This window comes from Mastigoproctus giganteus, chromosome 1 (genome assembly GCF_048544385.1).
Source record: "Mastigoproctus giganteus isolate SK-2022 chromosome 1, ASM4854438v1, whole genome shotgun sequence".
Taxonomy (NCBI): domain Eukaryota; kingdom Metazoa; phylum Arthropoda; class Arachnida; order Uropygi; family Thelyphonidae; genus Mastigoproctus; species Mastigoproctus giganteus.
In genome coordinates, this window is record NC_143575.1 from 266,395,066 (window position 1) to 266,411,573 (window position 16,508).

The 16,508-nt window shown below is 35.8% G+C and overlaps 1 protein-coding gene across 1 annotated transcript in view; it reads left to right on the forward strand.

Moving 5' to 3' along the window:
- The first annotated feature begins 3,159 nt into the window (after positions 1 to 3,159).
- Positions 3,160 to 16,508, forward strand: part of glu (structural maintenance of chromosomes 4-like protein gluon) — a 256,802-nt gene continuing 243,453 nt past the window's right edge. The window contains exons 1-2 of the mRNA XM_090377488.1: positions 3,160 to 3,256; positions 9,512 to 9,628. Of these exons, the coding sequence (XP_090233614.1) occupies positions 9,538 to 9,628 (91 nt within the window). The 5' untranslated portion in view covers positions 3,160 to 3,256; positions 9,512 to 9,537. The remainder of the gene's footprint in view (positions 3,257 to 9,511; positions 9,629 to 16,508) is intronic.

Here is a 16,508-nt window from a genome sequence, read left to right on the forward strand (position 1 = left end):
GATGCAGGGAATAACTTTGATATTATATACTTGGATCTTAGAAAGGCTTTTGATACTGTTGCACATGGAAGACTGCTGCACAAATTGGAGCAGTGGACATTGGAGGCAAATTGCTGCTGTGGATAAACGGGTGGCTGAGGGGGACAAGACAGAGGGTGGTAATCAATGGACACTGCTCGTCGTGGACTAATGTTATTAGTGGAGTCCCTCAGGGCTCAGTGTTGGGTCCATTATTGTTTTCTGTATTCATAAACGATATTGATGATGGTATATCATGCTTAATGTTGAAGATTGCAGACGATACAAAGGTAGGCAGGGTTGTGTAGGACACTACTGACACAATGCTGCTGCAACAGGATCTGGAAAGGTTGAGCAGATGGGCTGAGAAGTGGCAAATGAAGTTTAACATTGACAAATGTAACATATTACACATGGGAAACAGCAACCCCAGAGCAACGTATCAACTCTGTGGTACAACACTGACAGTGGTAGAGAATGAAAGGGACCTGGGGGTGTTTGTGCAGGCAGATATGAAGTTCTCTTACCAGTGCAGACGGGCTCCAAGAGTAGCTCATGGTGTATTGTCAATGATATATAGGAATTTTTCTAGCAGGGATAAGGAGGTGGTTATTCCCTTGTATAAGGCAATGGTCAGGCCACACCTAGAGTACTGTATACAGGTCTGGAGGTCTCATTTCATGAAGCATGTAGAGCTGCTGGAACGAGTACAGAGAAGGGCAACAAGATTAGCAAATGGAACAAAGGGGTGCCCTTACGAAAAAAGGCTTAAATTTTGCAAATTACAGTGTCTGGAGACTAGGCACCAGCGAGATGATCTGATAGAGGTGTATAAAGCATTGAATGGTTTGAGCATGCTCAATGCTGAAGGGATTCTTCCTCTCGCTCAGAATAATCACCTGAGAGGGCATAAATTCAAATTGAGAAAAGACAGATGTAGGATAGACGTGCGGAAATTTGCCTTTAGCCAGCGAGTGGTTGGTTGGTGAAACAGACTTCCATCCCTTGTCGTGGAAGTTGATAGCCTAAATAAGTTTAAGGCTCAGCTGGACAGGTATTTTGAACGAACAGAGGGGTAAAGTGGAAGTGGTTTTTTTTTTTTTTGGCTGATGCTGCATAAGCTTGCTTGCTTGCATCAAATGCCTCTAGTAATGCTAATGCTAATGCTAGAAAGGGCAACAAGATTAGTGAATGGGACAAAGGGTTGCTCTTACGAAGAAAGGCTTAAGTTTTGCAAATTACAGTGTGTGGAGACTAGGCACCGGCGAGGTGATCGGATAGAGGCGTATAAAGCCTTGAATGGTTTGAGCATGCTCAATGCTGATGGTATTCTTCCTCTTGCTCAGAATAATCACCTGAGAGGACATAAGTTCAAATTGAGAAAAGACAGACGTAGGATAGACGCGAGGAAATTTGCCTTTAGCCAGCGGCTGATTAGTTGGTGGAATAAACTTCCATCCCTTGTCGTGGAAGTTGATAAGCTAAATAAGTTTAAGGCTCAGCTGGACAGGTATTTCGAACGAACAGAGGGGTGAAGTGGAAGTGGTTATTTTTTATTTATTTATTTATTTATTATTATTTTTTTTGGCTGATGCTGCATAAGCTTGCTTTTTTGCATCAAATGCCTCTACTAATGCTAATGTTAACTGTCTTTCCGTAATTTGAATTTATATCCCCCAAGTGATTAATCTGGGCAAGAGGAAGAATTCCATCAGCACTGAGTTTGCTCAAACCAATCAAGGCATTGTATACCTTAATCAGATCACCTCTCATGTGTCTAGTTTCTAGATGCTGCAATTTGCAGAATTTAAGTCTTTCTTTGTAAGAGTAACCCTTTGTCCCATTCGACAATTTCATTGCCCTTCTCTGTACTCTTTAAGTAGTTCTACATTCTAAAATGAGGCCTCTAGACATGTATACAGTGCTCAAGGTGTGATGTGACGATTGCCTTATACAAGGGGATTATCACCTCCTTATCTTTGTTAGAAAAATTCCTGTTTATCCTTGAGAAGACTGCTCTTGCAGACCATCTGCACTGCTCAAAAAACTTCATAATTGATTGCACAATCCCCCCCCCCCCCAAGTCTTTTTCATTCTTCACTACCCTAAGTGTAGTATCATACAGTTAACACGTGACTCTGGGGTTACTGCTACACATATGCATTACTTTACATTTATCAATGTTTAACTTCAGTTGCCACCTCTCAGCCCATCTGCTCAACTTTTCTCGATCCTGTTGCAGAAGCGTAATGTTATTAGTGTCATTAACAACCCTGAGAACCTTCGTGCCGTCTGCAAACTTGGAAATTACACTTGATATACCATGAATAATACCATTAATAAATACAGAAAACAACAATGGGCCGAACACAGAACTCTTGGAGATTTCGCTGATAGCATTAGGCGGCGAAGACCAGTGTCCATTGATTACCACTCTTTGTCTTCTCCCACTGAAATAGCCCTTAATCATTAGCAGCAATAGCCCTTAATGCCATACTGCTCTAATTTGTACAGTAGTCTTCAGTGTGCAACAGTATCAAAAGCTTTCCTGAAATCCAAATATATATCAGCATTATTTTTTTCATCCAGTTCCTTTGTGACCACGGCATAATATCTAATTAGATTGGTCAGTCAAGGCTTCCCCTTTACAAACTCATACTGTGTCTGAACTTTAACTGCATTCTTGTCTAGATGATCCTTGCAATGCTTCTTTAACCAGTTCCTCTATTCATTTCCCATAAACAGAAGTAAAACTAATTATTTTTTAAGTAAAACTAATTATTTAGTAAAACTAATTAAAAGGGTGACACGAGTAATTCTGTAATTACTTGTGTCACCCTTTGATCCTCCTCTGTGAAATTGAGTTACATTTGCACATCTCCAGTCCATGTTGACCTCCTCTGAGTCTAAAAAATTCTCCTAGTTATGACTAAGCGTCTTTTAACTTCCTCTGTGGCCCCTTTTAAAATAACTAGATAACTCCTCTGCACCCAGGTAGCTTCCTTGTGTCGTATTGAGAGTTTCTGAAGCGATTGTTGGGCTATTTCTGTTTTATAATTATTTACGGATTTTTTTTATTTATTTAAGGTCAGTCAGATGTGGAATAGATTGAAGAGTGAAAGGGCGCCAAAAGAAAGATGAAAAAATAAACATATATATATATGTTTATTGGTGAAAATGAAGTACTTTTTTGCATTTGGAATATGCGTATCTCTGTATAATGGTTAACGTATTGCTTGTGAGTGTTTGATTAATACGTTTCTTACTCCACGTTTGTTTTTAGCAATACCAATTCTGTATGCTTGAAAATTGAAATTCATATTGTTTTGGAATTTTTTAGGGTCAGACTGTATAAGCACTTGCATATTAAATTATTCAGATAAACAAGCCTAGTCGGGCTTGTTCAAAATAATTCAGCTGCTTTGTAATTGAATACTACATTCAAGAAATCAGGTTTATCCGGATGGGTAGCCTGTTATTTTAGTACATTGTGAAGCCAGTATGATGTAATTTTTTGTGCTTTTATTGGTTATCATGTATTTAACCAGTAAGAGTACTTACTGTAAGTAGAGAGAGAGAGAGAGAGAGAGAGAGAGAGATTATCTTTGCATCACATACTGCCATTGATTTTTGTGTGTTATAGTATAACTATATTATAGTTTGGTCACTTGTCAGTCTTACAGTGGATTCGTTTTGGCTAACAGGTCTTTTTACTTTGCTGAAAGGCTATGTTGTAGAGTAACTTTACCTACAGGTAAGTTTTTTTCTTTCTTTTTTTTTTTTTTTTTTTTTTTATATATAATTACATGGCACTCCCATACTGATTTATGGGAATCAGTATTGTAGGAATCAATTCAGTCAACCTTTTTCAAGAATATCCAATACATCTGTGAAAGAACAAATAAAAACAACCTTCTGTAATGCCGCTTGGTTGGTTCTTACAGTCATCTCATGATTTAGACTTGACAGTGATATCCATCAGTATTTATAAACATTGCCTCAGTTTATATCTTTATTCTGGTTTATAAATGGTTGGGTTACTGGATGTTTTTTTAAAAGTTTTTCTTTTCATCTGGTTTCAGTAAAGTTGATCATTTTTGCCCATAAAATTTACACTAAGTGAAATTATTTTATTTTATTATTATTATTTTTTAATTTGCTATTAAAAATAAAACTGCCTTTTTCTTTTTTAGAAAACACTGGCATCTACCTAATTGTAGTAGTTTGTAGTGAGGTTTCGTTTTTTCATTTTGGTGTGTACGTTGGCACAATATCAAGAATTACAAATATTAGAAATCGGCATATTATTACTTCAGGCACTTACACACTTTTGGTGCCTGTGTGCAACTTCAAGACATACTTTGAACTGACCTTGGTAGAATGTTTGCACTACCTGATTTTACATTCATAGCATTCATTTAGGAGACCAACAAAATTGTGAAACCAGATAAGCCATAAGAAAACACATCCAGGACCATTTCCTTCTGATTTAGAAGAAGAAAAAGAATAAAATGTGTATATGTCATGAAAAATTCATTTACTTGGAGCATCAACAAAATGTTTGTCTACTGTTAAAAGTAATATTTCCTGTAAATATTTTCTTTCCAATAATCTGCACTGAATGGCCACTTTATTAGGTACACTGTAAAACTCCAGTTTATGGGTACACTTCTGTACTTTGGTAAGAAAAAGAGGAAGAAGGCAGTGATTGACAGGTGAAGGCACCTCCCACACATTACAGGTGGATGTTATGTAGCATCACGTCTTAGCTGAAATGAAAAAAAAAAAAAAAACGGCAATAGGGAGCAAAAAATGGGTGAACATAAATGTAAATTTTTTAAAACAAGTATGAAAAATTAACACAAGACACAACCACTGATACTTCTTGCCCATACGTTACTAGATGATTTCGAGTGCATTAACAATGAGAATTGCTCCTGCACATCTACAAAAATGTTTTTTCTTGGGGCGGCAGACTCCAGACCCTCACTTCTGTAGGGTCTGCTGCTCTACATCCCCTCTATTATTAAGAGAACTATATCAAGAAAATCATATTAGCATTAGTAGAGGCATATGATGCAAGAAAGCAAGCTTATGCAGCATCAGCCAAAAAAAAAAAAAAAAAAACCTTTCACTTCACCCCTCCGTTGGTTCAAAATACCTGTCCAGCTGAGCCTTAAATTTATTTAGGCTATCAACTTCCACAACAAGGGATGGAAGTCTGTTCCACCAACCAACTACCCGCTGGCTAAAGGCAAATTTCCGCACATCTATCCTACATCTGTCTTTCCTCAATTTGAATTTATGCCCTCTCAGGTGATTATTCTGAGCAAGAGGCAGTATTCCATCAGCATTGAGCATGCTCAAACCATTCAAGGCTTTGCACCTCGCCGGTGACTAGTCTCCAGACACTGTAATTTGCAAAACTTAAGCCTTTCTTCGTAAGAGCAACCCTTCGTTCCGTTCGTTAACCTTGTTGCCCTTTTCTTTCCAGCAGCTCTAAATCCTTCTTTAAATTAGGCCTCCAAACCTGTATACAGTGCTCGAGATGTGGCCTGACCATTGCCTTATACAAGGGAATAATCACCTCCCTGTCCCTGCTAGAAAAATTCCTGTATATCATTGATAAAACACCATGAGCTACTCTTCCAGCCCATCTGCACTGCTCAGAGAACTTGATATCTGCCTGCACAATTACCCCCAGGTCCTTTACATTCTCTACCACTGTCAGTGTAGTACCACAGAGTTGATACGTTGCTCTGGGGTTGCTGTTTCCCATATGTTGTACTTTACATTTGTCGATGTTAAACTTCATTCAACACCTCTCAGCCCATCTGCTCAACCTTTCCAGATCCTGTTGCAGCAGCATAGCATCAGTAGTGTCCTTAACAACCCTGCGAACCTTTGTATCGTCTGCAAACTTGGACATTAAGCTTGATATACCATCATCAATATTATTTATAAATACAGAAAACAACAATGGACCTAACGCTGAACCCTGAGGGACTCCACTAATAACATTAGTCCACGATAAGCAGTATCCATTAATTACCACTCTGTCTTCTGCCACTCAACCATCCCTTTATCCATAGCAATAATTTGCCACCATGCCACACTGCTCCAATTTGTGCAGCAGTCTTTCATGTGCAACAGCATCAAAAGCCTTTCTAAGATCCAAATATATAATATCAAAGTTATTCCCTGCATCCAATTCTTTTGTGACTACCTCATAGTATCCAATCAGATTGGTGAGGCAAGACCTTCCCTTAACAAAACCATGCTGTGTCTGAGCTATAACTGAATTCTTGTCAAGATGATCCTGCGGTGCTTCTTTAACCAGTGCTTCCATTAATTTTCCTGGAACAGGAGTTAAACTCACAGGTCTATAATTACTTGTGTCAGCCTTTGATCCTCCTTTGTGAATTGTGGTTACATTTGCACATCTCCAGTCTGTGGGTACCTCCCCTGAGTCCAAGGAAGCTCTCATAATTATGGCTAACGGATTGCTTACTTCCTTTGCTGCCTCCTTTAATATAACTGGATAGATCCCATCCACCCCCAGGTGCTTTCTTGTATTTATCTTCAACAATTTCTCCTCCACTTTACTCTCAATTATTACAAGATCATCTAGCTCACTGCCAGTGTTTACTTCATCTGTGGCATTCCCCTTCCTGAATAACTCCTCATGTGTGAATGTAGATGCAAAATATTGATTTAGTTTGTTAGCTACCTGAGCAGGATCAAGTGGACCAATCTGATTCGTCCCCTTCCTTCTAGAGTTTACATAAGTAAAGAACTTGCTGTTTTTCTTTGCATCCCTTGCCAAAGATTTCTCGTAATCTGCCTTCGCCTGCCTAACCTCCTTTGTAACTTGGTTACAGATCAACTTATATCTATCATAGGCTTCTGTGTCACATGTTAATTTATATGTATCCCATGCATTTTTCTTCTCTGCCATATGTCTCATTAGTTCATCTGACATCCATTTAGGCCTGAACCTTGAACAATATTTCTTAGTTTGTATGTAATGCCTAGTAGCTTCCAAGATCCCTTCTTTGAATGCTTCCCATTTTGAATTTGCTGTTGGTAACATCATCAGTTGGTCCCACTGTATAGAATTTAAATACTGTCTCAGACCATCGTAGTTGCCTTTACGAAAGCAATGACCCTTCCCTTTACCCCTGATGGTAGTTACCTCCTTGAGTAAATCCCACTTCAGCACACTGTGATCACTGCCACCTAGTGGTTCCTGTATCTGCAGATTCTTAATGCAACAAGAATCACTACTGATAATCAAATCAACAGTATTGCTCCCTCTAGTTGCTTCCCAAACATGCTGATTTAGAAAACAATCATCGAATAAATCCACAAAACCCTTGCTAGTGTGTGAGTGACCAATCCGCAAATTCCAGTCGATATCTGGGAAATTAAAATCCCCCATTATAAGACTCTCTGATTTACTGGCCCACTCTATTTCCCTGTACAGTTTCTTATTATACTCATCAGAGTCATTAGGCCTATAGTACACTCCTCTCAAATTTGATCTCTCAATGCTTATGTCACACCAAACTAACTCGACACTGCACTGTCCAGCGATGTCGATTGGCTTCACTTCCTTGGATTTTATGTGTTTCTTAACTAATAGCATAACCCCTCCTCCCTTCCTATCCTGTCCTATCCTGTCTATCCTTTCTGTAGATGTTGTATTCCCCAAATTCCAGTTCTGCATTACTTATATCTGTGTGACACCACGTCTCTGATATCCCAACAATATCCGCCTTTGATGCTTTGAGCAATAGCTCAAATTCATCAAATTTATTTACCAAACTTGTAGCATTGGTGTATACACAAGTATACATGCACCTGTTCTTTTTCTTAGCTACCCTAACACAACCCATTTGTTTACTTGTACCCCAGTGATTCCCAGCAGTCTCTGAATTATCCTGCATCTTATTTTCCAAGCTGGTGCTCATTCCAATAGAACAGTGCAAGAATCACTTTCACCTCTGCCAGTGGCTACTGTTAGTCTATTCGTCTTTGTCTCCCCCCAATCTAGCAGTTTTCCAACCCACCTAACACTGCCTCGATAGCATCAGTAAACATTCTTGTCTATATAAACACCCTTTCTATTTAAGTGTATCCCATCCCTGTAGAAGCAGTCTCTCCTTATACTAATACTATAACTGCAAAACACAATCAAATCATCAAAAAACTATGCAAATACAAAGAAAACTCACCTCATCAGTACTGGTGGTGCCTGGTACACTTCACAAATTCCAGTCAATTACAGCCTTACCACCATCCTTTTCCAAACCATATAATGTTTTTACAGTCACTTGCTCCAGTCACTTGCTCCATTGGGATTGAACATGGAATAACAAATAAAAAAATGGAATTTTGATGGCACAGAGCAAAATATCCAAGAGCAGCATGACACCAATGACTAAACAATAACTAAGAGCACAATAATGACTAAACAACACAAAGAACCAAAGCAAATGATAATTTTGCATTTACTGCCAAAATCAAAGTGAATTTGCATTCAATGAAACAATCAGAAAGGCAAATTACACATTCACAGTAATCACCCAATCACAGAACTCGACCAGACAACCACTACTTTCTTCACTCACTCCCACAATGTGGTGACAAGATGTACCCATAAAGTGGAGATCAGCCACTTACCCTTTCATGAAATGGAGTACTCCTTTAGTGCCATGCACTATGAAGCAGGTGGGAAGATATGACGGGATGCTTTACATGTGCAATTCAGTGTGAAAATGGACAGGATAAAACATTTTAAGTGTCTTTAAATAATGTATTGAGATTGGTCTAATAATCAAATAACATTCAGCCAACGCATCGTGTGGTTGAAAACAGCTCAATGCAAAAGGCTAACAGGCTGCTACAGTCAGTCAAATAACTCTGTACAACAGTGGTAACAAAAGAGGTAATTCAGAATGCACAGCTTGTCATATCTTGGCATGATTGAGTTGTCACAGCCAATGACCAAACCAGATTTCACTCCTGCCAACAAAAAAAAAAAAATCCAAGATGGTATGGTTTCACTGGGCAGAGGAACACCAACACTGGATAGTGGGGATTGCAGAAATGCTCCTTTTCTGAAAAATCCCAGCTCCCATATGAGAAATATGGGTAAAATGAGTCTGTAGACCCATCTTGTTGGGTATCAATATAATGGTTGCATAATGTTTTCAATCTTCACAGTAACTTTCCAAGTTGTACTGTGGAATGTTATCATTTGACATTGATTGATGTCATTCAAAAATTAAGTCAGATTAAACAAGGTCCTAGATTCAGAGGGATGTATATCTTATGTGTATATTACACATAAGATATACAGTAATGTTTTTGTTGCTTATGTTTATTTTATTATGGTTATGTTTTTATTTTTCTTTTCTGATGAATTATATTTATTGCTCATATTGATTGAAATTCATTTTACCTTCTAATTTTTATATTCACCTACAAGTGTGAAAGGTTACTTATACAGTGGCAATGACTGAAAGAAGAAACAGCAGAAATGATGAAAAGAGTATGGAGGTTGATGAAGGAGATGAGGAAGAAGAAATAGATGAGGAAGGAATTAGTAAGTTGCCTTTATGATTTAGAGCTATGTTTCACAGCCTTTTAACTCATTTCTTCACCCTTTTGGTAGTGTGCCTCTAACTTCTAAACTTTGTAATGGAATGTGCATTTAAAAGCATGTATATTTTCATTTTCAATAAATACTAAGTATTCCTTATACCACTGGTTGAAAAATGCTAATATACGAGAAATACTTTAAAAATTTGTTTAATCTTTTTTATGAGTGTGTTTCTGGACAGTATATACCCACCTGGAGTAACAGATTTTTTTTTGAGGAATTGCAAGTTTGTAAAATGAAAACTGTAAATAAATGCTTAAATTTTTCCTATTGACTTTTCAGCTGTAGGATTATTGCCTAGATTTTTTTATTTTTTTTATTTGTAAAAAATAAACATATCCTCTCCATATATATATATAATAATATATATATATATATATTATATATATATTTTAAATAAGTAATATATACTATAATATATATATATATATTTAAATGACAAAAGTTAAAATATAATAAAAATAAATAAATATTGAGCTTTCATTAGAGGCAAGCAACATGCACATCCTCCATATGAAGCCAAGATATATCCAATATTTTAAAATAAAATAAAACATAAGCCAGTAGTATGGCAAAAACTGTAGAGTGAAAATTAACATAAAAATAACCCAAAATAAAACGAACGGAAAAGGAAAGTAAAAGTATGACATAAACAGTAGCCAAAAACCCCTATATAATTTAGCACTTTAAATCCAATAATAAAGCCGATATATAAAATTTAAAATAATGCCAATTATTTTAAATTAAGGTATTTTAATTTAAGGTATTTTAAAATAATACTTTAAAATAATACCCCCCCCCCCTCCCCCCCCCAGAAAGGTACCAGTTCCAAAAGACGTGAAATATCACCAAAAAGGGGTTAAAGGAACTACTAAAAGATATCAAAATAAAATCAAATCAAATAATAGACTGACCATTATGCCCCATATCGACAGAGGACCACGAGGCCAATAATGGTTATGGAATCGCTGCATTTCAATCGCTATACAAATCGTCTCAAAGGCGAAAAGATCGAAGAACCAAACCACCCATTCCTCCTCCGATCGATGCACCAATGCAGAGGATTTGCACGGCGGTGGTCCTTATGCAGCGAAAAATAAACTATAGAACAGACAGCACTCCTAAAGCAGAAGCCACACCACTGACACCAATTGTAAGCTGAACCAGCTTATATAAAAGAAAAAGGAAAATAGATGGCGGCACAGGCGCTGCTTAATTAGCATATCAACCCATTCTACTATTAAATTATATTTAAATAATATATATATATATTTCTTCAATTTGTGGACTAACACTAAAATTGAAGAAATTCAGAGAATTTCTTCAATTTTAGTGGTAGTCCACAATTTCAGATCTTGTTGAAAGGATGCACTCTCTTATGCTGATTTTTGAAACTATCATGAGTTATCATAGATGATGATAACTCATCTCTGTAGAGTTCAAAGAAATCTGGACATATACATGCAATTTGTTGCTACTTGTTGAAAGAACCTTCAAATGTAAGTACATCTATCACTCTCATGGTTGCTCATATAAAAAATTTGTGTGTTTGGTAAATCAGCATTTACTGGAGTAATCGGACAACTAAACGCAAAACTGCGTGACTCGCTGTTTGTGTTATTGAGGTGGAGTGATGCCAACATTGGTTGCCAGAAACAAGCCACATCTCGCACAAGCAATCTTTTTAGAAGATGTCACGTGACATAACAATATGTCAGAACTGAAAGGACGAAAAAGAAACAGCAAAATGGCAATTTTTATAAACAACTAACAAAAATTCACTACATACAACCACTGATTCTTCTCACCCGTACATTACTAAATGATTTCACATGCATTAACAATGAGAATTGCTCATGCATGTCAACAGAAATGACTTTTTTTTCTGGAGGCTGTAGCCTTTAGCGTCTTCCTCCCCCATGCTTTCAATTCATACAGTTACTGCAAAAAAAAAAATCAAATTGTCAAAAAAACAACTTGAAAACAAAGGAAACTCACCTCATGAGTCCTGGCATTTTTTTGAACACACTGAAAGCACTTGTATTCTGAAGCATCAAATTCACACTTGTGGCTGTACATTACTAGGCAGTTAGTATCAGTAATGGCCATATGGTGCAAGGAAGCATAAGGCTTATGCTGCACCAGCCAAAAAAAAGTAAAATAATAATAATAGCATTGAATAAAATAAATAAATAATAAAAGAAAAGGAAATAGGCAACCTATGCATTTCCCTCCTCCTGTAGGTAACTATCCAGCTGACCTTTGAATTTCTCCAACCCGTCAGCCTCAACCACCCATGTAGGTAACTTATTCCAGAAATTTATAAATCGCTGGCTAAAATAAAACGTCTTGCAATCCATTCTAAACTTCTGCCCCTGTAACTTGAATTTGTGGCTCCTAGTTTCTAGAATTTACGAGCTAGAATTGTAGCTCGTGAATTCTACCTAGTTATAGAATTTCACAAGCATTAACAGTGAACAAGTCTGAAAACAAAACAAAGCGAACAAGAAACAGCGATGAAAAATAACGACCTACCAATCAAAACTAAGTACCTTCCTGTCCTCAACGATGCAAATAGCAAGTCACGTAGTTTCATGCTTAGTTGTCCGATCAGTCTGGAAAATGCATATCAGCCATGTGTTCATATTTGCAAAAGGATTAATATGTGAATTAATTTCTGTAAATGTGCTCTTTAAATGCCATAGAAGATACATAGGATATTGTGTGATAGTGTTATTTAAAATATGACTCAGCTGAAACAACAAACACAGTATTAATAAAGAACAGTTTCTTCAACTTACTAAAAGTCCTAAAAAATCAACTGCACCCTTCTTGCTATCCCAAAAATAAGTAAAAGTATTTATTTTGGTTAACATAAACAACAAATAAAACTAAGTTCCCAAAGTTTCAATTCAGTTCAGAGTATGCTTAGTCTTTTAATATCCTAGTCTTAATGTTTTGTATGTAATATTAAAATTTAGGACGGCTTTTATCATGATTAAACAAAGTAAAACATTAAATCTTAATTTCCAGGCTTTAAATTTACAAATTTTACCATTTTAAGTTCAGAGACAATTCTTACGTGTTAGCATAGTGTTGCAATTAAAGGAATTGAGCACTGATATTTAATCTAGATTGTGACTACTAATACTGAAAATAAGAAATATCTTTGTATTCAACAAAATATCTGTTTATGATCAAGTTATGAGAAAAACATTTCTAAAATGTTCAGTTAAGGATTTTTTTATTGACTTTAAAACTTGATCCTGGACCTCCAATGTATCATTTTTTTAATGCTCAGGGAACGTTTTCCAACTGTCACTCCAAAATTAGAAAAATTCCAGTTGCTTACCTTCTTTCTTTTTTTAAAGAACAAAATTGTACTCAGAAGCTGACTTTATTTCGCTTGTAGAATACCTGTTAGAATCCTGAATAACATTAAATATCTTGAAACGGTGATATTCTTTATAACAAGGGTTCACCATTATAAATGGCAAAACTATGGCATGCATGCCCAAAGTGGCATGCATACAGGAGTTTTGGGCACACAGAATTCAGTGTGTCCCAAAAAACTTTCAAACTTCATGCAGTGATTTGTTTGAAGTCAGAATAGTGAGTGTACTAACAAAATTGTAAAATAGCATTAAGAAAAAAAAATGTATATTTCATACATTTATTCAGAACATGTTATTGATAAAGTTATGTGAGATATATTATCCACATTCAGTATTTAGTGTAGCCTCCTTCATTGTCAGTTACAGTTTGTATGTGGTGTGGAGATTAGAGATTATTCATTTAATTTCTATAAATTCTAATAAATATTTTAATTGCTATTTGCCCTTTACATGTTTAGAATGTCAGCTCAACCAGCAAAAAAATAAACATGTTCAAATGAAGATGGGAGTAGCAGAGAATTTCAAGAACCTTGGAGTGAAATATTTGCTTTAAGCAGGATAATAAAGCATTATGCATGAGGGTAGTTTTTTCAAAGATTTAGCCAATTTTGTGTTCTGGGCACACGTCGGTAGTTTTTTAAAAGATTTAGCCAATTTTGGCATGCACCCTTAAAAAGGTTCACCATCCCTGATTTATAACTTCCATTTTTAATTACAAGTTTCACTTTTTAAAAACTTCAGGCAATCATGTTTCAAAACTCAAATTATTAATGAAAGACACTCTGAGATTAATATTCTGCAAATGTGCATTTGAATAATTCACTAAACTGCTTACTTTGCTAATTGGAAGAAATAGAATAACAAAAGAAATAACGGAATAATTATAAGAAATAATGTGAGCTTTTATTATTCCAGAAACAACTGTATTTCACTTGTATATGTTTCCAACTTTTCATTCATGCAAGGCTGTAGAATTGCACATAAAATCTCCTTAAACTCTTCTTATCCCCTTTTTATAAATAAACAAACCTTTCAAATGATTCCAGCACTAGCAACAATTAGCAGTCAACTTTCAAAACAATACTGCACTGGTTAGAGGTTAGGGTGAGAAACAAATAAATCAGCTAAATGAAATGCAAAAGTGAATGCATGGAAGTTATAGTTCAGCAGGATAAACTAATGAAAACTTAATATTATTACAGGTAAGTACAGTTGACCCCCACTTTACGATTGGTTCACTGTACGATCAAATCACTTTATGATGGATTGATCCTTTTTTCATGAGAACAGTAAGTACTTGAGTGGAGCATGGACCTGAACTGCTCCCCTTCCCATTGGTTATAAGGCATTCCAAGTCAAAAGAATTTATGATAACAAATGGTGAGGCGTAGCATTCTTCCATTGTTAGGGTAATTTCATGCAATTATATAGTATACTGAATGTTCATCTAACCTGTCACCCAGATTTATTTATTTATAAATGCCCTGTATACGAAATTTGTACTTTATGGATTTTTGCATGGTGATTAGATTATATTGGCCTAAAAAATTTGAATTCATTAATTGCAGTTGAATCTCGTTAATACAAAGTTTGAGAGACCTAAATTTTCATGTTTTATAATAACGAGGTCCCCCAAAAGTGTTAAAATTTTACTTTTTTTTTACATACTGTATTCTAAGAATAATAATATCAAAAATAAATGAAAAAATAATAAAAACAAAAGCTTTGTTTAATAATACATAACACATTTACACACACAGGAATAACACATTTTTTAAGGATTTTATTTTAATTGTAAGATAAACTAAGAGAAAAGCAATTAACTGAAATGAAAATATTGTACAGTATATATTTTGATATATACAATATTTTAGTATCACAGTAAAAAGAATTACAATCTTAATATAAAATGAGACATATAAACCATTAACTTTTTAATAAATTAATCTAATTCGAAGAAAGAATCCAATGATGTTTGCACAGTTTTTGTCCTATATGCATTTTTAACTACAGCACAGACATTATCAAATGCAATAGTTTTTTTATCAATGTTACTACAGACCAACACATTCTTTATTATGCTCAATGCATTTTGGGTATCTTTTTTAGATGGCAGTGTGTGTGTGCTTCTTCACTTTCGCTGTCGCTGGTAACAAAAACATCGTTTTGCTTGGTGCTCAGCGACTCTTTTGGTGTTGGCATTGGTGTGGTAGCAATTTCGGCATCCACCTTCACAAACTCTTCAAATTCGCCAACAAAATCCATATGCTCCTTCAAATTCCTCCATGTTGCTATCACATTCGTCTGCTGGACCATGTTTATCGATGATATCGTGTCCAAAGCCACTCTTTGAAGCAGTCTATTATTACACTTGATGCAATACTGTCCCAAGCAATAACAAGATTATGGATAGCATCCAAGACATTCCAGTTTAGTCGCAAATTGTTCCCTCCTATGTTGCCGATCAAGTACCTTATCAGGCAGACTCTGTATGCTCTCTTGAGATTAGAAATAATGCCTTGATCCAGTGGCTGCATAAACTGGTGGTATTGGGAGGTAAAAACAACAGCTGTATATTTGTCAACTTAAGTGCCTTGGCAGAATGTGCTGTACAATGATCTGGAATCAACAAAAAGTTCCTTTTTTCTGAAGCCATTCTTCTGTTCACTTTTGATAACCAAGACTGAAAAATTGACTGTAGGCCAATCACTTCTATTGGCCTCATAATCACATGGAAGTTGGTTAATTTCTTTAAAACATCTTCAACGTAGTTTAGTACTGCCATCTAAATTGCAGTATAACAGAACTGAATCTTTGTTTACTTAATTTTCCACCATGACAAGACTCCTCGAACAGCAAATGTTTTGTTTAGCAGCAAATTATAAAATAAACCTGTCTTGTCAAGGTTAAAAATATCCTTGCCTCATATTTTTCAAGAGTGGACCATACAGAATGCAACCAGCCTGTAGCCTTTTCTTTGTCGACTAATCCAGATTCACCGCAAGCATTTCGCAAAACCAAGTTATTCCTGTTTTTAAATCTTTGTAGCCAGCCACTGCTGCATTTGAAGTTTCTAATTCCAGGTTGCTGAGCTAGATAATTTGCCTTTCCTTGCAAAATCAGAGTTGATATTGGCAAATTAGATGCATGCATGCTGGTACCACTCAAAACGTTGTTTCAAGCTCCTCGTGTTTTACACCATGAATTCGTTTCCTGTTTTTTTTTTTAATGCTGCTCTAATGTTTGTATTCCTTTCCGATGTCTGTTTTACTTCGATCCATCCTATACAGCCTCTTGTATAATTTTCAGTTTAATTCCCAGGCTTAATTCTGTTCATTAATTTTTTGTTGCCATAACACTGCTAGATAAGATCTAATATAAACAAATTTTAAATTAATTTAAAGACAAGTTCCAAAATAAAACGGCAC